The 22014-nt window shown below is 42.5% G+C and overlaps 1 protein-coding gene across 2 annotated transcripts in view; it reads left to right on the top strand.

Annotated features, from left to right (window-relative positions):
- LOC103138888 (PQ-loop repeat-containing protein 1) overlaps window positions 1-22014 on the top strand; it is a 32773-nt gene that overhangs the window by 250 nt on the left and 10509 nt on the right. The window contains exons 1-3 of one of the 2 annotated variants that reach the window (XM_007553264.2): window positions 406-676; window positions 3787-4028; window positions 4107-4240. In XM_007553264.2, coding sequence (XP_007553326.1) covers window positions 3820-4028; window positions 4107-4240 — 343 coding nt within the window. In that variant the 5' untranslated portion in view covers window positions 406-676; window positions 3787-3819. Of the gene's footprint in view, window positions 1-405; window positions 677-3786; window positions 4029-4106; window positions 4241-22014 lie in introns of those variants that run through there. The other variant, XM_007553266.2, reaches the window with a different exon arrangement.

Raw genomic sequence — 22014 nt, 5'->3', positions numbered from 1 at the left:
TCTGGAAAACATGTGACATTAATCTAAAAGTTTTTTCTTGTAAATTTGCAACTTTCCATCATTGGATAATTTGTTCATTTTTTCCTTCAAAATTTGTGACATTGATCTCAAACACCCTCAGGTTTTTCGAGCAAATTTATTACTTTCCAACATGAGACAGTTTCTTCCTTCTTTCTTGAAAATGTGTGAAATATAAAAAAAAAAGTTTAGTTTTTATTTTTTTGGGTGAGGTGTACTCCTTTTTTATGTTCATTATACCGTCGCTTTGATCGCCTTAGGCAGATTTCTTTTATATGTCTAAGACGACACTGCCACTCACAATATGGCAGCTAGTTGGTGGCATCTACTCGTGTATGTCTGTGTGTAAGACGGAGATTTGGAAAGGGAACATGATTCCTCTTGTTTTGTTGATCCCTCCAGCCTGAAGAACATCCTGTAATTAAGGTGTTTATTCTTCTCTTAATCCCTCCTCCTAAAAACTGCTTCAAAAATTATTTCAGACCGAGAAATTAAAAGATTAAAAACTTTTCGGAGTGATGACCGTGTGTGCGCGCGCCTGTGTGCGTCGGGTCGCGCGCTCGCCACTCCGGTTTGAGAGTTGAGATTTGAAAGTTGGAGCAGCAGAGAGGATCCGGTTCGGTGGTTCCAGACCGCAGGAAGGTGGATGAGGAGGAAGGTGAGTGGAGCTGCTGACTCAAAGTTCCCACAATCTTCTACAGTTTGGAGAAATTATGAACTTCAGAGGATTTCAGACCCGGCTGACCCGAGTAATAAGAAATAATTTGATGTTCGTGTTTTGGTGTCTGTTGGTTCTGTGTTGGAAGAGGTTCGGGCATGTTGGCCCTTCCCCTTTAAACTATGCTTTGGTTACCTGACCCAGCCTGTTCTGATCGGTCCAGCCCAGCTCCCCTGCTGGGTTTATTCTCACAGAAACCAACCGGGCTGTTCAACTCCTGTCTAATATTTAACTTTATAAACTCGGTGATTTAAATCCATGCTGCAGCTTTGCATCGTTATCTTTTTAAATCTTCCTCTTTACAGCCGCACATTAAAGTTCTCCATAACTTTAGAGGTAAAATAAAACCACAGAGCCTTGATGTTTCCGTCCAGCCCGGGTTAAAGAACATTTTTATTGGATTCAATCTGGAGCCGCTCTGTGCAGCAGCTGAAGCGCAGTAAGCCCTTCATATCTCCAGGCTGATGTTGAAACCTAAAATAAGCAGGCAGTGCAGGCCAGGCCCGTCTCAGGTTTCCTCCTGTCCTTTCACAGAATCTGGAGCTCTGCTTCTAAACAGCAGCTTGTTCATGGAATAAAACCCATTACAGAGAAACCAGCGGAAAAACACGGAGCAACGTTAAACTCTGCTGTGTGAAGCAGTTGGAGTCTGTTATAGGAGGAGACCCTGGCTTCTTATCTGACCCCTCCAACCCAGACCCCCCACCGACCCCCGCCCATGATGCTGCCTTCACTGACTGTTGGCCTCCTGACCGTTCCCTGGACTCCATGTTAGTTTATCCTTTCTCCTTTTCCAGATCTTTAACTTCTGTTTCCAGCTCATCATTTTCACTCTGCCATGTTGCTGCTGAGTCATAAATAATGCTATCAAACTTGATGACATCTGATGCGTCACCATGGAAACAAGCTATTGTTTTTGTAACTGGCAACAGCTGATTTGCATCTAAAAGCTGAAACAATACCTGAACTTTGACCCCAAAGCCCAGAGGAGTTGAAAAGTTCAAACCATCTCTTCCATCCATCTTCATCCTCAACTTCTTCTGTCAATCTCAGACTCAAAAAGAAGCGGCAAATGCAAAAGAGGTGGATTAGCAGAACAACTGATGTCATCCAGGACAAGTTACTGTCTCTGCTGCCCAGATGTTGGGTTATACTAAGATACTAGCGGGGGGAGTAACGTAATTAGACTACCGTAAACCCGGGGAGAGAGAAGCTAACGTGAGGGCGGGGGCACAATACGGGATATTTACGGGAAACATGGGAGCACGGCGGGAGAGGGAGGTAAAATACATCAGTTTCCCGGAAACGACGGGAGATTTCAGGTATGTGGCGGACACAAACCCAGGAAGGATCAATGGACTTATTCTGAAGAGGCTAAAACCATTTTAGAGGAACTGAATTGTTGGAGACGATGGTAAATATGGATTTAAACCTGGTGGATAAAACATTGAGTAAACGGAACCTGATGGCTCACCCCGCTGACAGTTTTTAAAGACAGGTTATGTAATATGTATACAAAGTTACAATCGGCTTGGGATAAATAAATTTCACAGTAAGCTTAACGTTTTCCATATAGCTTCTGGCGCATGTGGGCGCTAACGTCTAAAGTTAGCTTGGTTGCGCTATGTTACCTCGTTCACTTAATATGTAAAACGTGCGGGGTTTACGGCTGGGCTGCCTTGTAAAATACTGAAACGTCTTTTTATGTCAGCTAAACGTCGCTGAGACACAGGAAATGTTGAGGCCAGTAAAACTGTCATGGCGGGACGTACGAATCCCGGACCCGCTACGGACCGTCGCTGCCGACAGGCGCTGACGTCACGGTTGCCTAGAGACGGAAAACATCTGCGCCTTTTTTTAACGTCCGCCGGAACAACTCTCGCAAAAATAGACGTGAGTAGGAAAATGGTTGAGCAGCGTCAGCGAGGATGAATATAAGCAAAAGAAATTTAAAATGTTATGATTTATGCCGTTTCCTGTTGTGCTTTCAGTAGAATATTGTTTGACTATCTGGAATCCTTGAATGATGAGTTTGAATAAGCATTCATATAAATATAAATGACACTTTAAAGAGAAATCATACTCGTAGATGGACACAAATAAATAAATGGTATGAAGGGATTATTTTGTTGGGCTCGTTTTAGGGAAATATCAGTAATTTTTAGAAAGACAGTGTTCAGTGATCATTTCAGAAACATTATTTTATTCATGTGGTTTAACTGTTAGGATCACCTGACCTCCCATCAAGCCATAAATGCTGTTCAATTTAATTAACAATTAGTTCATGCTCCTGAGAAATGAAGCCAAAGAGAGAATGTTTCTGGCTTTTTAGAGTAATTATTTCCACTGAAAAACACTTTAATCTGATGGTTGAACAGATTAAACCTGTTCTCATCTTTTATATGGAGCTCATGTGTTTATTTAAATGGCAGCAAAATGGTTGTTGAATTAGATGTTGCTTATTTTGTCGATTTAAGGATGTGATTCATTAATTACTGACCTCATCTATTTATCAACAATAAGACATATTTATAGTTTTTATGTAACTCTGTCATAGACAGTCCTGGAAAAACAAAATCATTTGTAATATGTTTCTTTAGGACACCAGTCACATGAAGAAGTGTGATTTGTGCCACTGAACTCCACACAGTCAATGCAGTCAATCTTATTTTCAAACTTATTGATATTTATTGGTACTCCATAAACAAACAACATAGAAAATAGTAAAACTTATAATCCTGACAGTACAGACAACTTTTAGGGGTTTTAAAACCATTAATTGGAATTTATCTTGACAAATTCTTATCATGATAAATGACTATCCCAACTCAAAACCTCTAAAATAGCATGTTTTCTGGATGAACTTTATGCTCACAAGCAAAAGCTGTGGTTGCATCAGTGGTTTTGCTCCCTGCTCAACTATTTCTCTATTTTTTTTAATCAATAAATCATTCTGTTTAAATTGAACCTGTTTAATGTATTTAATCCAGTTTGTTCATTCCACACCAGTTAGAAATAACATCTGGAATCCTCCTTCGTTCCTCCTTCAGGACCTGTGGACACGCTGAGCGCCGATCGGAGCGATGGAGGCCGAGGTGTTCATCCAGGCGGAGGACGCAGACGGCTCCTGGACGCTGCTGTCCCTGCTGGCGTCCGTCGTCATGGTGTTCGGCGGCGCCCTGCCTTACGTCCCGCAGTACCAGGAGATCCAGAGGAGCAGCAACACCGAGGGCTTCTCCACCAGGGTGTGCCTGGTCCTGCTTGTAGCCAACATCCTGCGGATATTCTTCTGGTAGAGAAGAGAAGCTATTAAAACTGACAAAACCCCCGTATGAATCTGCGGCTCAGTTATGATGCGTTTCTGTTGCAGGATAGGGAAGCAGTTCGAGGTGACGCTGCTGCTTCAGAGTGTGGTGATGATTGTCACCATGTTCGCCATGCTGCACCTCTGCTGCTCCGTCCACAGCTCCAACCGGGTCAGCACCAAGCAGCACCGGCTGACAGGTACGACCACAGGAAGACGCTTTGGCACCACAGATCACCTCAAAAACACAAAATATAGATCATTTAAAAACTGCAGATCACTTCTCGGTGTTCTAGGCCTTCTTTTTCCCGGACCAGTCCACTTTTCCCAGTCTGTCCAGGGAGATCAGGGGGCGTTCAATGACTGATGAAAATCTCAGCGTTTTAATTTTTCAGGGGACTAATGGGCACAAATTTAGGAAAGAATCCGTTCAAGAAATGACTGAGTTAAATGGTTTTTGGTAAAAAGGCGACTCAAGAACTGAGTAACATTTCATTTGATATTTAAAATTATGTCATCAGACAAACAAATAATATAAGGTTATGTATATATTCTGGTATTTTAAAGACTAAAATGAAAAATATTTACACAATTGAATAACATAAATTTAAAAACCAAGCTCTAAACAATTTTGAAAATCAATTTATTTCAATATAACACTATAATACCAATATTTACAGGAGTAATATATATATTAGAACAGGGTAAAAATGACTTCTGGTTACAATATAGGGTATTCATTTCATTTCTCCTTAAATGCAACAACAGATTCATCAAAAAGAAAATGACATCAGAATAACAAAGCTGGTGCAGAAACAAGAGGTCTCACTGCAGCAAACTCTACATGTTTCTGAGTCACAGCAGGTGGAGGATCCACAGTAAAAAGCACAGGGTGGTAAATGGAACCATCATGATTAATCAGGTTAATCGACTACTGCAGTTATTGTCAACTAATCTAATAACTGATTGCTAACTGCAGGTTACAGGCTCTAAAAAAGGCAGTTTTCTGACTGCAGATTCGTCTTTGCTACATCATCAACCATATGCTCCAGGAAGGCTTAAAATGTTTCTTTTATTATTTAAAAAACAATTTAAATTATTATCTTTTAATGTGATTCTAATATTGTTGAAAACACCGTAAGTGGTTAAATGAAAAATCAACAGAATGTAATTTTTTTTTATCTGAATAATTGATAAATCAGAAGAATAATCGATTCATAAAATAATCATCAGTTGTAGTAATACAACTCCTAAAGTGCTTTTTCCTCCCAATAAGCATTAAATTGTCTGGTAACATTTTAAAGTGTCTTTGTGAGTTTGCTGCTTTTTGATACGTTGAAAGAAAACAATACTTATTTTCCCAGAATACAATTTCCAATTTTTGTGTAATTTCTGCCCAGTATGTCTTAAAAACTGAGCTGGTTTTCTAATACAGTAATTATCCCTGTTATTTATTTCTAGAGATTTTAGTAATTTTTGTATTGGATGATTTGTGAAATCCTGGAGTTTATTTTTAATCTATTCTTTGAAACCTCAAATCGAAGGAAGACTTTAAATATGTAAAAATCAAAAGTCTTCTTTAAGCAAACAGAATGATTAAAGTGTTTCTGAACTGGGCCAAATGTCTTCTTCCCACAGCTGGCCAGGAGAGGGTGCTGTGTGAACAGCTGACAGTTTTATTTATTCATTATTTTTACACAAATGTTTATAATAGTGATTTTAAAATACACTGCTGTAAACATCCAGGATGTGGAACTTTATTAGTAAAACTGTAACAGAACAAAACAAATGGGATCAGTTTCATGTTGTCTTAATTTCAGTTCAGTTCACAACAAATGTTGTCTTGAGGCACTTTGCAAAAAAAAAAAAAAAATCATTTCAAGTTATCTATTATTTTAACTATTTTAAAAAGTTTTTATCTAAGGAAACCCAGCAGAGCTTTTAGTCGTTGACCAACAGCATTCAGTCCTCCTGAACCAGCAGGGGGCGACAGCAGACAATGGCTTTCGTTGAGTTGTTGACTTTCCAGCCCCATACCGAGCATGCATGTGTCGACAGTGGAGAGGAAAAACTTCTTGTAGCAGGAAGAAACCTCTATCAGAACCGACTGGAGGTTTGAAAAGACGGAGCAGAGTCACAAGACGATGATGTCATGGCTTTGCAGGGTTCTGATTGGTTAACAGGAGGAAAACCTGGGGACGTATTTTAAGGCAACACATCAAACTTTCTGGGTTCCTGTGTGACATCATGGAAACATCAAAGAATCAGGAAGAGAGCTTTAGTTTTACTGGAGCAGACTTTATTTTACAGATGTGAAACTTAGCGAAACAAAACAGGAAATTCATGTCAGGTTTTATCAGATTGTCGCCTACAGGAACAATCTGAATGATGGAAGCTGGTAACACGTGATCGGCTTTATTAAAAACATGAATTAGGTTTTTATGTTTGGTCTGTGGAGAAAGCTGTGATCATATTTAAATCGGTTTGAGAGAGTTTTGCTTCATCTGCAGGGAGCAGAAAAGTTACTCGGCATTGATGCATATTTATGTTAAATCCCACACTGATGCATTTTTCTCTTAGTTTTTTTGTGGTGAGTAGAATAATAAGTCGAGTCTGATCTCTGAAGGTGAAGTTCCATCAATCCTTTATGATAGAAAATATGGAAGAGCAGCAGAAAAGATGCAATATTCTGTCTGCCATCCATCTGGAAATATTTGTCTCATGGTGTTGTGGTCTTTGTTTGTCCCAGGAGAAGGGCGGGGCTGTGTTGTAAATGTGACTGGTCACGATTAAAACATCAACAAATTGGTGCCATTTTGAGTTATTTACAGATTCTGGAAATGATTTTAAGCTTTTCAGTGATAGAAAACATAAAAATCAAAGAAGAAGTTCTTCACTGTGCAATATGTGCAATAATAACATTTTAGGCCTATTTATAATTTAGAAACGTAATGAAAGAAAAATTGACTTGAGTTACTTTGACAGAAAGCCTGATGAGAATAATTATTTAGTTTCAGGTGTTAAGATGCAGTTAATCAGCGCGGGGCCCGGCGCTGCTCATGTCAAATTGCACTCAGCACAGCAGGCCTACATCTGCATGTCTGTGGCATCTGATGTATTTTAATAGTATTCTAAAAACAATAAAAGTGTAGCAACTCGCTCTGAGAAACTGGAAACTGTTTCTGACATGACATGAATTCCTCCGCTTATGAAGATCCTGAATTTGTTTTCTTTCACCGATTCCTTCAGCTTTTCCTTTGAGTGAGCAGCCTTCAGCCGCTCATCTTAGTGTTTTTAAACGCAATCCTTTGGGAAGATAACTGCACTTTGAGCTCATGTCACGGCATTTAAACGCTCGATGCAGTACTGACCACAAGGGGGCGCCTGCAGACCACCAGCTTAATTTACTCCTTACATCTGAATGTAGCTGGTAGAGCGCAGTAGAAGCCGGATGGGGCCGCCTGCGGTCCGGGGGCCGCCTGCGGTCCGGGGGCCACATTAGCCGTTCTGTCTTATCACACAGGGCAGCAGGGGCCGGATGGGGACCGTCTCTGCTCTGGGGGCCGTCTCTGCTCTGGGGGCCGCCTCTGCTCTGGGGGCCGTCTCTGCTCTGGGGGCCGCCTCTGCTCTGGGGGCCGTCTGCGGTCCGGGGGCCACATTAGCTGTCCTGTCTTATCACACAGCGCAGCAGGGGCCGGATGGGGCCGCCTGCGGTCCGGGGGCCACATTAGCTGTCCTGTCTTATCACACAGAGCAGCAAGGGCCGGATGGGGCCGCCTGCGGTCCGGGGGCCACATTAGCTGTCCTGTCTTATCACACAGCGCAGCAGGGGCCGGATGGGGACCGTCTCTGCTCTGGGGGCCGCCTGCGGTCCGGGGGCTGCCTCTGCTCTGGGGGCCACCTGCGGTCTGGGGGCTGCCTGCGGTCCGGGGGCCACATTAGCTGTCCTGTCTTATCACACAGCGCAGCAGGGGCCGGATGGGGCCGGTCGAAAGGCTCGGTGCAGCGAAGCTGAGCAGCTGCTGATGAGGTGGGAACTAAAGACGCTGAAGATGTTTGGACAGAACTACTGGGTCATTTAGCAGAAATTTGCAGGACGTTTGAGCTGAGTAACACCCTGAGTGCCGTCGGGCCCCCGCCTTCTTCACATCTAACAAACTGGCGTCAAACGTTTGTGCAATTATCATTTTAATGATGTTAATAAAACCTCCACCTTCTTCAGATCAAAAGAATTTGGTTTATCTGCTCCATTTGTGCTACTTTTGCTTTGAAGATATGAGTGAAAGGTCAATAGGTCAACCAGCTCCCTTATATTACCCAACTCTAACAAATTTGGTCAGTGAACATTTTTGCAGCAAAAGTATCAGAGTTGATTGACACCAAACTGAACTTTGTATCACTACGTGAGCTGTAATGGTGCATCGTTATCAATAAATTTAAAGTTCAGCACATTTCCGTTTAAATAAATGAACGTTTTAAGTCGGTTCAATGTGTTTCTCTCTGTCTGCCGATACTAAACCTCAGATATCGAAGGTAAAAACAGTGAAAAAGAAAAGCTCAGTTTTAGTTGGATCTTAAACTGTTTAGCTGCAGCAGAGTGAAGAGCAGATCGACGAGGTCGTGAGATTATCCAGCGTTTTGTGAGGGAGAGGAAGAATCGAGGATCAGCCGTTCTACGGACCGCTCCACCTGCTGGTCCCGGTCCGGATGGGTTTGGGTCCGGTTTAGGGAACGTGATGAGCGAAGTGGCGGATGAATCGGAGACCAAACAGCAAACAGGCTGTTTTTAATTAAAGCTCCTGATAGCTGAACGTTTCATTAGCAAGTCAAATGAAGCAGCAAAACAACGCCTCACAGGGAGTATTTGTTCAGATAATCATTCCACTCGCTGGCGTTCACAGACTCCCAGAAGAGAGCAAAACACTTTTCTAATATAAAGATAAGTTTTATAATTACCTTTCAAATGGGCAAGGTTGTTTTCATGAGTCAGTGTTTGGCCTGCTGGGTGTCTGATAAGGCGCAGGAGGACTGGTGGCCTTTAGGTCTGAACAGAAGCAAAACTCTGCATTTAATGAATTATTTCAGGAGCTGCAGCTGAGCTGTTATGTAACAATGGCTACATGATGAAGCTAACAGGAGGACAACAACAACGCAGCGACAAACTGTGAAAACGTTCAGAGAGCCGGCGGAGCGCCGAAAACTGACGCCGCCAGTGGGCGGAGCCAATAATCTGCAGTCCAGAACGCTGAGAGGCGGGCTGTGATTGGTCAGGTCATGATGTTTTATGCAGAAATGTTGGTGTTTTACTTTAACTAGTCCACCTCCACTGTCTAGTTTTTGAATGAATCTATCCGTCACTGAGGAATTCTGGGTATTTTTATGATTCTTCGCTAAACTCCAAAGACTGAAAATTCCTGGATGGGAATGAAAACGTTCATGGAGGCTGTCTGCAGACAGGGGGCGCTCTCTCTGGCATGCTCCGTTAAAACCATTTTCAAGTAATTAATGTTGGTGGTAAAATCATGCAGGAACACTTTCTAATGAACATTTAACACTGAAAGACTTTTAAATCATCCAAAACAAACAAAACAGAAACAACAGAATGAATTTTGAAGCCTCTGTGAAGAAAACGGTTTAGCTGAGACCAAAACAGCAGACTGAAAACTTTTACCATCCAAAACCCAAAAATTAAAAACCATGCAAATGGAAATTTTTGAGCCTGTTTTAATCTATTCTGCGATTATTTTATTTCTTGCTTATTGCAACAGGCCTGGTTGGTTCCTGAGACCAAAGCAGAACTTTAGTTAGTTTTTTCCTGAACATGCAGCCAGTCGGTGACTGGCGGCTCTGCTTCGCTGCAGCTGATTGGACGAATCAGCTGCAGCGTTATTTTGTAAAGATTGATCAACTTTAAATGTTTAATAGAAATGGCTTTAATAAAACATTTAATGCCAGCTGTAGATAAAAAAGTGTTTTTTGTTTAAAGGCTTCAGTTGCATCAGTTCCTTTGTTGTTTTCACCTTCAGCAAAATATGCATCAGTTTTACATTTTCCATTAAATGACTTTCTAATAAACATGTAAAGTTATTGGTTGTTGTAAGTCCTGCTGGCGGTGTGGAGTTGGTGAAGTGAAGGCAGCCGGTCCTGCAGGTTTGCTGCTCATTATTTCGTCTCTGTGGAAGTGAGAGGAGTTTGGCCTCAGCATCTCCTCTCCTGCTTCTGATCAGCCCTGATCAGAGGAAAACCACGCAGGAAGTTTAAAACGCCGCAGGCTCGCTCATTAGGAGGAAAGCTTGTGCCTGCTGACGGACCCGGCAAACCTCACCTGCAAGGAGAATCGGCTACTGAAAGGTTTTAGCCTGATCAGTGAGGGAGCAATAAACCGCACCGTGTTATTGTTGGTAGAAACTCTTTGTAGTGTCTTCAGTTTTAAGATGGACTTTAAGTTTGAGATGTTAACATTTCAAGTTACAACTGAAATCTGTCATGAGGCAGAAAGTCAGAAAGTTTTCAGAGAGGAAGTGAGGATGGACCAGCAGGGCCCGGTTCTGCTGCTGGACTAATTGGAGAGGTGACTCTGCCCTGGGCGCGCTGCCAGCCGGGAGACTCTCATCCTGCACAGCTTCTCTGATCCGTCTCCAGCTTGTCACACGGTTCTGATGGGTTCTGATCCGGGTCGGTCCCGTTCACACGCAGAACCACCGGGCATCGGTTCTGATCCGGGTCGGTCCCGTTCACACGCAGAACCACCGGGCATCGGTTCTGATCGGTTCTGATCCGAGTCGGTCCGCTCAGATTGCTTTACTCTGCCCCAGAGGGCACTGCTAGCTGAAAGGCTAGCTCTGCTAGCCCTAAAGCACTAACCATAGACGTTAGGTCAGCTAACGCTAATGCGCTACCCCAGCATTAGCCAGCATGGCATTTAGCTGAAGCTAATGCTAAGGCGCTAAATGTAGCCATGTTGTCCACCATGAATCACTGTGAATGCTTCGACATCCAGTGATCTGTTCTATACTTGATATTTGATCAATAAAGTGTCTTGAAGAAAAATTCGGTGAAGAGAAAATTTCACCTTAAAATCAATTTGCTTGTTTTTCACCAGAGGGATCGGTTCTGCTCTGCAGATTTGGACCCATGTTCTGATTAAAGAGTCCATCACCTGAAACTTTAAACATCTAATTAACTCTTTCCATCCTGATCTCTAAATGTGATAAACTGCTCATCATGTCGGGTTGTAAAGTTAAGTGCTCGTTGACATGGAGGCAGTTTTAACAGAAACATGAGGAGTTATTTCAGCAAAAAGCTCCAGACTTAAAGGAATCTAAGAGAAAAAGAAGGTCAATTAAGATTTTATCTGAATAACGAGCTCTAATGAGCCGCTGCTATGCTGATTGTGGTGGACATGCTGGGTGATGTGGGAGCTGCACCCTCAGGAGGCCGAGGAGACTGTGTGTGTGCGTGTGTGTGTGTGTGTGTGTGTGTGTGTGCTTATATGCACCATGATATTTCTGGATCACTTCCCAATGCAAGTCGTGATTCTCTGATGTGTTTAACTAGTTTCTGTTCTCGGTTAGCTTTGAGCAATCAGGTGTAAAACCCAAAGTTTATTTATTGAGATCTTCTTACGCCCTTATCCCAGGGTGTCTCCAGTCCATCCCAGTTTAACCACATGGAGTTGGTGTCAGATTCCCTCCCTAACATTTGGGTGGAACCACATCACTGGATCGTCTGTTTCAGAGGTTTGATTTTCCACATATCTGAACGCCGAGCGGTTTATCTGGTGGTTAGCATGCTGATGCTGATGCTGCAGCGTTGATGTGTGGAAAGGTGATGATGAAGCGTTTTGTGGCTCATCAGCAGCTACATGTTTTATGAACACATTAATCTGTGGACTGATTCAATAAAATGAAGATCAAAGCCCATCAGCAATTGTTTGTGTTTGCTGCTTTATATTAGTTTATTGAATAATTTATACCCAACTCTATTCCCTAAACTGACTTGCCCTGGCCAAGTGATTTGTGTTAAAATATGTAACAACCTTTTAAAGTGCAGAGGATTAATAAATGATTTGACATGCATATTGGCCGTGCAGTTTAACGATGAACAGGTTTGTATTTTCGCTCTGACCTCATCAGCAGGTCATCATGTTGAATCTGATCTGTTTGTCTCGTTGTTTTTGATTTAAACCTGCTTATCTTGTCGGGACGGAAACCCGACACGCCGACGCGTTTGACCCGGCTGACCTGATTCAACATCGCCGACCTTTTGCGCTCATGTTAGCAGAGCTTAGAAAGAGACAAACAGCCGTGGCCCATTCTGATGTCCAGAACCGCACAAGGAGAAGTCAGGCTGCAGCGAACCATTATTATAGTAGCCAACTATTCTATTGATTATCAGTTATTTCTATCAATTATTCTGGTGATTAATCAGGTTCTGTCGAAACTACTCGAGCTTTGGGTGAACATATTTGGCAAAGTGAACATAAGTGATGCCTGTTGGCAGCAACGGGCGGGTTTGATGAACTCATCGGGTTTTTTCTGTCCAGCTGCTCCAACATGGCGGACGCGCTGCTGGGAAGCTAACTGCGCTGAGCTTCTTAGGTTAAAATGTTTCCACACTTTTAACCGTTTTTGTAATTTCCTGGCACTTGTTCTCTACATCTGCCTCCAGAGCTAAAAGTAGCACTTAGCTTAGCATGCATTGCTAACAGCGTAGCAGGCGTTGGGGGAAGTGAGAGCGTTGCTATGCAACACGACCTTCCGGCCCAGACCTCGGAGCGTTTAGTTTAACTCTGTTTATTACAGGATATTCTGGCTTTGAAGCAGATCACTTTCCTGAATCGAAGTCGTTTCAGGCCCGACCAGAATCACCGTTTCTGATGGGATCTTTCTCTGCGCTCCTGCGTGTTTCAGGAAGTGAGCAGCCGTCTGCTGAAGCTTCACCTCTGACCTCACAGCAGACGTTCACCTTTCCTGCTCCCCTGCGCCGCTTCTCTCTGTCCGGTCCGTTTTCTCCGCTGCAGTCTGTGTCATGACTGAATGTGGCCCAGCGTCGGAGCCGAGAACCTGAGCGACTGATTTGTTCCCCCGCTGTAGTTTGGATCATTGGAGTCTTTTGTGGTGATTTCCAGCTTTTCTTAAAAGTAAAATTTTCTTTTTGATTCTTGAGTTTTTGTTTAGTCAGTTCACCTCCATCTTCTTTTCAGGAACATCTTGCCTCAATGTAATGAAGCTTATAACTATCTGACTTCATTCGTTTGATCTGGGATTTGCTTTTTGAACAAATGACTGCAAAATTAAACAAGTTTTATATCAGAGGTGAAATGCGGCTCAGCGATCCTGGTTCAGTGTGAACCGCGGTGCTAAGGTCAAAGAAAAGAGATGCTACACAATTACGACTGTTACAGGATGTTACTGAAGTTTATACAGGCTGAACTTTATTTCTTTACCATCAAATCATCGGCTGTGTTGTGATGCTCTGGGTCCTTCGGGTCAAACTGACTGCAAAGATGCTGATTAAGGTTTTAATCTTTTTTATTTTGCGTCTGGTGAAAAATGAGAACCAGATAATTTGACTGTTTCTAATCTCAGCAAAATTATCTTTAAATGGGGAAAAACTGTAATGAAATGCTTGTTGGTGGTGAGGATGAGACGCGGTGGACCCAGGCTGTGGTGAAATTGATGGTTTTAATGAAGATGAACACAAAATCCAGGCAGTGAGGCCAGGAGCTCAGACTGGTAGCAACTGGAGAACAATACGCAAAACAAACAGGCAGCGTAGACGAGACACGCCGTCCAACACAACAAGGACCCGACAGGGAGCAGGCGACTCGGATCGGCGGCATTAAATACACCGGGAGGTAGTCAGGAAAGACGGTCAGACGGTCGAGGGAAAGACGCAACAACACAGAGACTCGATAATCTAGAAACATCCACAAAACCAAATCCTCACAGAAATCACTGAAAGTATTTAAGACCACAATATGAATTCAACCATAACATAACTCAGGTCTTTTCTTTTGGAAAAACGATTTACCCAGAAGACGAGGCAACACTTTCTCTGAACATCAAACTTTCCGTTTGCTGCAGATGAACAAACCTACAGCTGCAGACAAAAACCAGGCTGCTCACGTCAAATGATGAAACATTTGCAGATTAAATGGAAGATTTAAAGCTCACAGAGTAAAGGAGGGACTGATTGATTCTGTCTTAATGAACCGGCGAGAAACACAAACCTGACAGTGTGTGAAGAAAAAGTAATAAAAGTAAGCGCCAAATAAAAACAGCCTGCCTGAGAACCCGCCAGCAACTAAAGACTTGATTCAGAATGATTCAGAATCATTTTGGTTTTTGTTCTTAATGATTTCCAGACCAACAGCAGGATTTCTGTTGGCGCCCCACAGTGGTCAATTATTATCTGAATCAATCTGTAAGTAAAGCTAACTGCTCTGCTATGAAAGGTAATTAGACATGTTGACCTGTTTGAATCTTCATCAGCACAAAGTGTCTGCATGGTGTAGCATGAGATGAAGGAAAGTTCTGATTAGATCATTTGTTCTGTATTTACACTCGTTTAGTTTCGGGGGTTTAGGCCAGAAATGCTCGTTTAGTGGTGCAGTTCAGGGTTTTTGATTGCTCCGACAAACGGTGGTTGGGAAACCGGATCTACATGGCACTAATATTCCTTGTATTGGCTCTGCTGGCCTTTAGTTGATGGTTAATTGACAGGAAAGTGGGTAATGAGAGACGGGGGAAGGAATGCAGCAGAGGTCATCAGGCCGGGAATCAAACCTGCGACAGCCTCCATATGTGGGTTGTTCCTGGCCTGTGGGGGCGCTGCACCAAGAACCACTGAAGGAAACGACACAAAAACCTCTGAAGACGCTGAGAGCAACTTCCTTCTTCACCAGATGGAAACAAGATGGAGGCGTCAGATTTTAGCGGTTGGAGGATTTCTCTTTAGTCTAAAGACCAGGAGCCATTTCTGCTGCTAGCGCTAGGCTAGCACGTTAGCTTTGGTTGGACTTTCCCAGAATGCCCTGCACTGTAGTCCACTTCCTGGTTTTGGAGCGGTCTGCGGTCCGCTTGGTGTTCAAACCGAACCCGAGTTCACTTCAACTGAACCCAGACCAATATTTGAAGGACCAGAGGTCAGAGGTCAATCAGTGTTCACACCTCAACAACCAAACCGATGTTTACAGACAAACGGACTGGAGTCGGGTTAAAGTGGACTGGAGTTGGATTGAAGCGGAAATAACCAGACGGGTGGGAACGATGCAGCCTGCGACTCAGACTGATTTGAAGAAAGTTTTTTAGTTTTAGAGAAACGTGACGCACTGATCAGGTTCTACTGGATGAAACCAGTTCCTGTTTTTCTTTGAGTTCTGATTACAGATCCTGGTTTTGGTTCAGACAGATTTTCTTTCTAAGGACTGTAACACCTAAACTTTGCCTTCGTTACGGTTAATTGGCCATAAAATAAAAGATGAATGTGCTGCAGGTTCAGACAGAGGCAGCATCAAACAAAGTGCTGCTGATGCTTTTAACAAAGTGGGAGTTTTCAGTATTGATGTTTTTAATGAATGAGGAAGAAAGAATCCTTTCGGTTCCACTATTTGACCTTTCCATTGGTCCACAGATCACTGAGCAGCTTTGATTACTGGCCCATTGATCGGAGCATCAGTAATTAAATGGTATGGGAGTCTTTTCCCTTAATGTATGCAAATAAATTAGCAGCTGATCAACTCGACGCTGAATCGGGCTTTAGATGTGAATTTAACGTAGAGTCCAAGAAGAAGAACGTCAGTAGAAATGATGAAGTTTCTTTGACATGAAGCCTCGTCTTGCAGGAGTTATTCTGCAGATTGAATTTCTAGAAAACCAACTTTGACACAAGCAGTGTAAATATATCGAAGGGTCCCAGCAGAGCTGTGGCAGGAAGTTGGTCTGCAGCAGAGTTTCTGAATCTCTCCTTCTCATTTATCTCGGTGCTGCAGGCGACAGCCGCTGGCTCTCAGCGACAAACCTGGACGGAAGCGCAGCAGCAAGGATGAATTTTACAGGTGGAGCCGGTGATGGAGGATGTTGGAGTCTGACTGGATGCTGGTGGTGTTAGTGAACCTGAAGCAAATGTGGAGTGACGGCTTTATGGTGTTAGGATTCACAAACCGGATCAGTCATTCTGCATGTTTACTGAACTCTGAGCAGAAGCAGCTGCTTCACATGCAGAGTAAAGACAAAGAGCTCTCCCTCTGTCTTTATGAAGTGGGGATTATTGCTAAGTTCATAAATAATGTAACAGAAATCCATCACACAGATGTTTTTATTTTGGGTTGTTGATTCCAGAGGAGCTAATTAATGAATCTTCGTTTTATTCTCAAGGCTGGAGTGAATAATTCACCCACCGACCCGGAAGCTCAGTGGGATTCAGCAGCAGGCCAGAGCTGACCAGCACCGCTGCTGCAGCCGCTGCTGCTGCAGCACCACTCCTGTGGCACATTGCTGCTCAGATCCTGTTGGTCAGAATCGCTGCATATTAGTTATTTATGCACCTTTTTCTGAACGTGGTGCATAAATCACCTTTTTTCATTATTTTATTTATTGAAAAATTGTCTAATGGGGTTAAATCAAGAAAAGCACCGTTTTGAATAGAAAATATTATATAAATATTTTGAAATGTTTTCAGTGAAAGCCCTCTGATATTTGTAGTTTGCAGTCAAATCTCACTACAAATTACACCAACCATGCATGAACATTGCAGATGTTGCGTTATGTTTTAACGTTTACTCCACTTATTCTTACTGCAAATAAATTTACTGCAATTTTAGGCTGAAATATGAGGAATGTGTTTCACTGGACCTTTAAGTCTTTAAAGGAAATGATCACCAGGTCAAACCGTTCCTGCTTAGCTGGAGCTGAAATACAGACACATTTGAACAGACCGTCGCTCCTCTGACATTTGATCCGTAAGCCGGACGTTCAGCTCCACTAACTTCTGCAGAACACGAAGCATTAAGTCCATGAACCTGCAGGTTTCCTCTCGGTGTGACGCATGAGGCTGCAGGCGGACGTGTCCAAACCGAGGAGACCGAGTCTGCTGCAGAGCCTGTGACTACAGAGCTGCTCTGTAATTTCTCTGTTCGTTTACAGCAGAGAAGATGAAGGCAAGGGGACCGGTCCGAACTCGGCTCAGTACACCAGAGGCGGTTTAAATGCTAAAATGATCTGAACAGAAATGTGTTTTATTGGTGGTTTGGGGTATTTTGTACATTTTAACTCGTTTTCTTCAGTTGATACTCTGATGATGAACAGAAATGTTATTTTTAATCCTCTTATGCATCGTTCAGTGATCGTATTTTAATTGTCCTGCCATTAACTTTTTCTTTAAATGTGACTCAGATTCCTCCATTTATTTGCTAATTGAATATTTAAAGTTGGAGATTTTTCTGCTCTGAAAAAACTAATTAAAGGAACAAGGAGTTAGAAAGTGACTCAGTTTTAAGAGACCGTTATCTGTCCTTTATTAACTGAAACATGATGTGTTTATTAACTGAAACAATGTTTATTAACTGAAACATGATGCGTCATGTAGGAACAAGAGTAACACAGGAGGTGATTTGAACAGTGATGGATATGAAACATATCTGTTGTTTTTTACTTCCTGAAATGAGGGATCTGGTTTACAAGATGAGGCGTTTAAGTGTCGGAGGGGAAATGACTAAAGCAGCAGCAGATCGTTAACATGAGAAACTTTCTTCTTATAATGAGATAGAACTCGTTTAACAGAGAAAGTTTCTTAATTTCTTGCAGATTAAGTGTTTTATGATTGCTGAACTTCATTTTCTCACTCAAAGCATCTGGCAAGGTGTTTCCATTTCACTGTTTCGACCTTTCCTGTTTAAATGGGAACATTTTGGATTTAATGAGGAACTTCACGACTTTAATGAGATCCTGCTTCTGTATTTATTACCAAACTCTGGCAAAACAAAACGGTTACAACGAGTTTTAGTTGCTCTAATAAACTGAAAGGTTTCACAGGAGAGAAGATTGTTGTTTCTGCAGCCCCAGTTGGCCCAGTATAAACCAGTTCAGGCCACAGCTGCTGGCTGTTAGCTGTGAGCTGTTAGCTGCTGGCTGTTAGCTGTGAGCTGTTAGCTGCTGGCTGTTAGCTGCTGGCTGTTAGCTGCTAGCTGGCTGTTAGCTGTTAGCTGGCTTTAAAGGCCTGCCGTTTCATCCAGGCGTCACTTCAGATCTTGTGTCTGCAGACAGAGAAGTGATCATGAAATGGACAGACTACAAAAAGCAACTTTAACACATCATGAAACGCAGCTGAGGCGTTTCCTACTCAAAGCGACGGTTGAGTCAACAGATCTCGACTCGCCAGGCTGTCATTGCCGGTCTCCATCGGTCCGCGCCGCTCGCCCTGATGAGTAGCTCTCCCTCCCTCCCTCCCTCTTTCCATTTCTAGTCGTCTCATCCTTCTTTCCTGCGGCTTGTTAGGCCTAATAGTGCTGACTTCAGGTCTAGACGTTTCCACTTCTCAAATGCAGAAGCCATTCCAGCTCCAGTCCCATTAAGTTTCCCTGAACTAACTTTGTGTGCAGGTGTTGAGTTCCTCCAGGCTGTTTGGTAATTGAATTGTTTGATTTTAAATGAGGTCCATGCAAACCGCCTCGCTGCCGTCTGGGTAATGATGCACCTCAGACGGATTCTGTTGGAGAAGAACCTGAGAATGACGGATTGGATCGACGGAAAGTGGTTGATGTGGAGGCAGGAAGTTTCGGCAGCGATACTTTACATGAATGATGCAAAGCTTTCTCCTCCATTATTGTCCTCCAGCAATTGAATTATGCAGGTAAACATGCGAGGCGGCGAGAGAGAGCGCAGATCAGCTGGACTGAAGTGGAACAAGAGGAGTGTGTGTGTGTGTGTGTGTGTGCGTGCGCGCTGATCAGCTTTACAAATGGAGGGCAGAGTGGGCTGAGGCTGAACTGAGAGATGAAAATGTGACTCAGAAAGTTTTGTGCTCTGGTTTGAAACGGCTCCTGTCTGCAGCTGCTGCTGTCAGCAGTTCATACTTCACCACTTCACCTCAGAGCTGCACAGAACAATCACTTTTTATCTGCCTGGGGAATGAAAGGCACAGACACACACACACTCTCTGCTGGCTGCACTGACAGTTCTGATTAGAGTTTCAAGTAAAGAGTCATCAGCAGAGAGGACGGGTTGGTAGAGTCTACAGTCAGTAAAGTGTGTGTGTGTGTTGCTCTTGTCAGCTGCAGGCGGCGTGTCTTTAGCAGGTAATAAATCCATTAATCACCTGGCTGTTGGCTGTAAACATGCGGTGCCATGCAGGACGTCTCGCTGCGCGGCTCCATGTGAAACGCGGCTGAAGTGTGTGTGTGTGTGTATGTGTGTGTGTGTGTATGTGTTTGCATCTGTTTCTGAGTGAAAATCATGTTGAAACCTTGAAGCTGTGAGATTATTGATGAAGCAGAAATAAAATGTTTTTGGTTGTTGGTCACAGAACACCGACCTGCGCTAGCTAACCGCTAGCTAACCATTAGCTAACCGCTAGCATCACTAACCTGAAGCACAGGCTGCACTGGACATTTTTGTTGTGGTCATTTTGACCAAAGCGTCAAACATAAACCCAGTCAATCCCAGCCAATAATGGCATATGTAATCTCATTCAATTTCCAGCTGAAGATTAGTGGCTTCAGCTGACTGAGCAGCTCTTTGGTTGCTTAGCAACAACCTGCTGGCGCAGCAGCAGTTTCAGTTTTCTCCATCGTGCCTCAAAGCTGCTTTTAAAACAAACAAAAAATGGTGCTGAGTGGAAAGTGAGAACAGCCGGAAAGGAAAATGGATAAAACAGGAAAAGTCTTGTCAACATTTTGGAAATATTTCACTAGTTAATGATTATCTCTCAGATGTTGGTCGGTCCCTAATCTGACAGTTTTTGTAGTTATTTAGTGAAAAATCATGAAATGTCCATAATTTCTTCACCGAGTTCAGTATTCATGCAGATAAAAACTGCATAGAAGCGTCTAGTTCAAGAGAAATATCAACATTTCTGCATAAACAACAAACTTGACCAAACGGTGCGTTCTGTTAACGCAGCAGCTGCATGTGGAGCAGGCCGCTGCTCTTCAGCATTTACCGCCACGCTTCAGCCGCCTCGCTAACTAATGAGCTCTTATTTAGCCATCAGCCCCGTTTGCTGCTGTCAGCTGAGTTTCAGCTCAGATGTTCAGACTTCGCTGCTCCGTTGATGAAACGGCTGATGGATCAGAGAAATGTTGCTGTGGAAGGAAGAGGGATAAATTGACAGCCTGGTCTGTCCAGAGGCCAGAAAGCTGCTGCAGAGCAGAAAGATTTTCACAACTTTTCACTCTTCAATGCATTTAAACTATACTGCTCAAAAAAAATAAAGGGAACATTTCACTTTAATTTTGTGTGTGGCTCCAAATCCAGGCCTCCATTGGTTAATAAATTTGATTTCCATTGATGATTTTTGTGTGATTTTGTTGTCAGCACATTCAACTTTGTACAGAACAAAGTATTCAATGAGAATATTTCATTCATTCAGATCTAGGATGTGTTATTTGAGTGTTCCCTTTATTTTTTTGAGCAGTGTATTTATATACAATATTTTTAAGAACATGAGGTTTACAGGTTTTAATGTGTTTATACAAAAAAGGAGTTCAGTTCAAGGATTTACATGGATTTATTGCATTCAGAATTTAATGCAATTAATCACTTTTTTTTTTACATCCACTGGAACCTTTATATTTTGTTTCTAGTACGCCTGTAAATCAGACGCACCGCTTCATCCGCTAACAAAGGCCGTTTCTCAATATGCGTTCTTGTCTGTACTTGTGTTCTCGCGTCCTCGTGAAACGTCATCGACAGCGGCCCAAGTACTGTTCCAATTCAAAGTACACATCCAGGCAAGAACGCTCAAAGTACCCGGATGTGTTCTTGCTCCACCCATTTTATCGAGGATGCATCAATGCATCCTTCTGCGGACTTGAGGCAGCAAGATATCCCACAATGCAATGCGCCACCAGCAGCGGTAAATATAGAAGGTCAGTACAGAAATGTATTGCATTTTTACCACCATTAATTGCCACGAAAACTCATTTAAATTTCTTTTTAGGCGAGAAAGTAGACCTTATAGCTTCGTCTATCCACTCAGTTCATCCAGAATATTCTTACTTTAATAATTGCTACGGAGTTTTTCGGAGTAGCATAGCTCCGCTAACAGACCGGAGGAGCTGCCAGTTTAACGGGCGGTTGGAACGTGTTTTCCCCACTAACCGCAGCCTGTTTTCAACAAGTCACTGTTGTTTTCCGCTGCTTGTTATCTGTTCTATTTTTTATATTTATTTAGTTACAAAAATTATGTTTCTCTTTCTATGCTGGTATCTTACTAGAGTATACTTGATTATGATAACAAAGTAAACATAAGTTTGTTAATAAGTGTTTAGCAGTTATTATAAAATAATCATCCAGTTGTGTGACAGGAACTCTGGCCAGATGCAGGTTGGTAAAACATTAAATATTAAATAATTGTTTTAACTTTCCCTGTTTATGAATCCCTGGCAAACCTGGGGAATAAGGAAGAAATCAGTTAACTCCATGACAGGCTGGCCATCATGTATTATGAGTTGTCATTTGAGATAAATACTTTATAAGCAAATAATCTGATGAAGGTGGCAAACAAGACTCAAGCTTCACTGGTAACAGAAGTCTGAAAAAGTAATTTGAGGTAATAAATTGTTTTCTATCAAGCTTTTTTCAATCAGTAATATAAAACTTAATTCCTTTATTTTGAAGGTCTTTCTACTTAGAAATTACTTTTCCTTAATTATGTATATTTGATATATGCTAATATTTGTCCCAATTATAAAATTGTCCAGTCCTAATTGTTAAATTGTTCAAATTTGCGGGAGTTGACTGACGTCATCAAG

This window comes from Poecilia formosa, unplaced genomic scaffold, assembly GCF_000485575.1.
Source record: "Poecilia formosa unplaced genomic scaffold, Poecilia_formosa-5.1.2 Scaffold55, whole genome shotgun sequence".
In the NCBI taxonomy this organism is placed as follows: Eukaryota; Metazoa; Chordata; class Actinopteri; order Cyprinodontiformes; family Poeciliidae; genus Poecilia; species Poecilia formosa.
The sequence above is the reverse complement of the archived record's forward strand: the minus strand, read 5'-3'. Positions and strand labels throughout refer to the sequence as shown.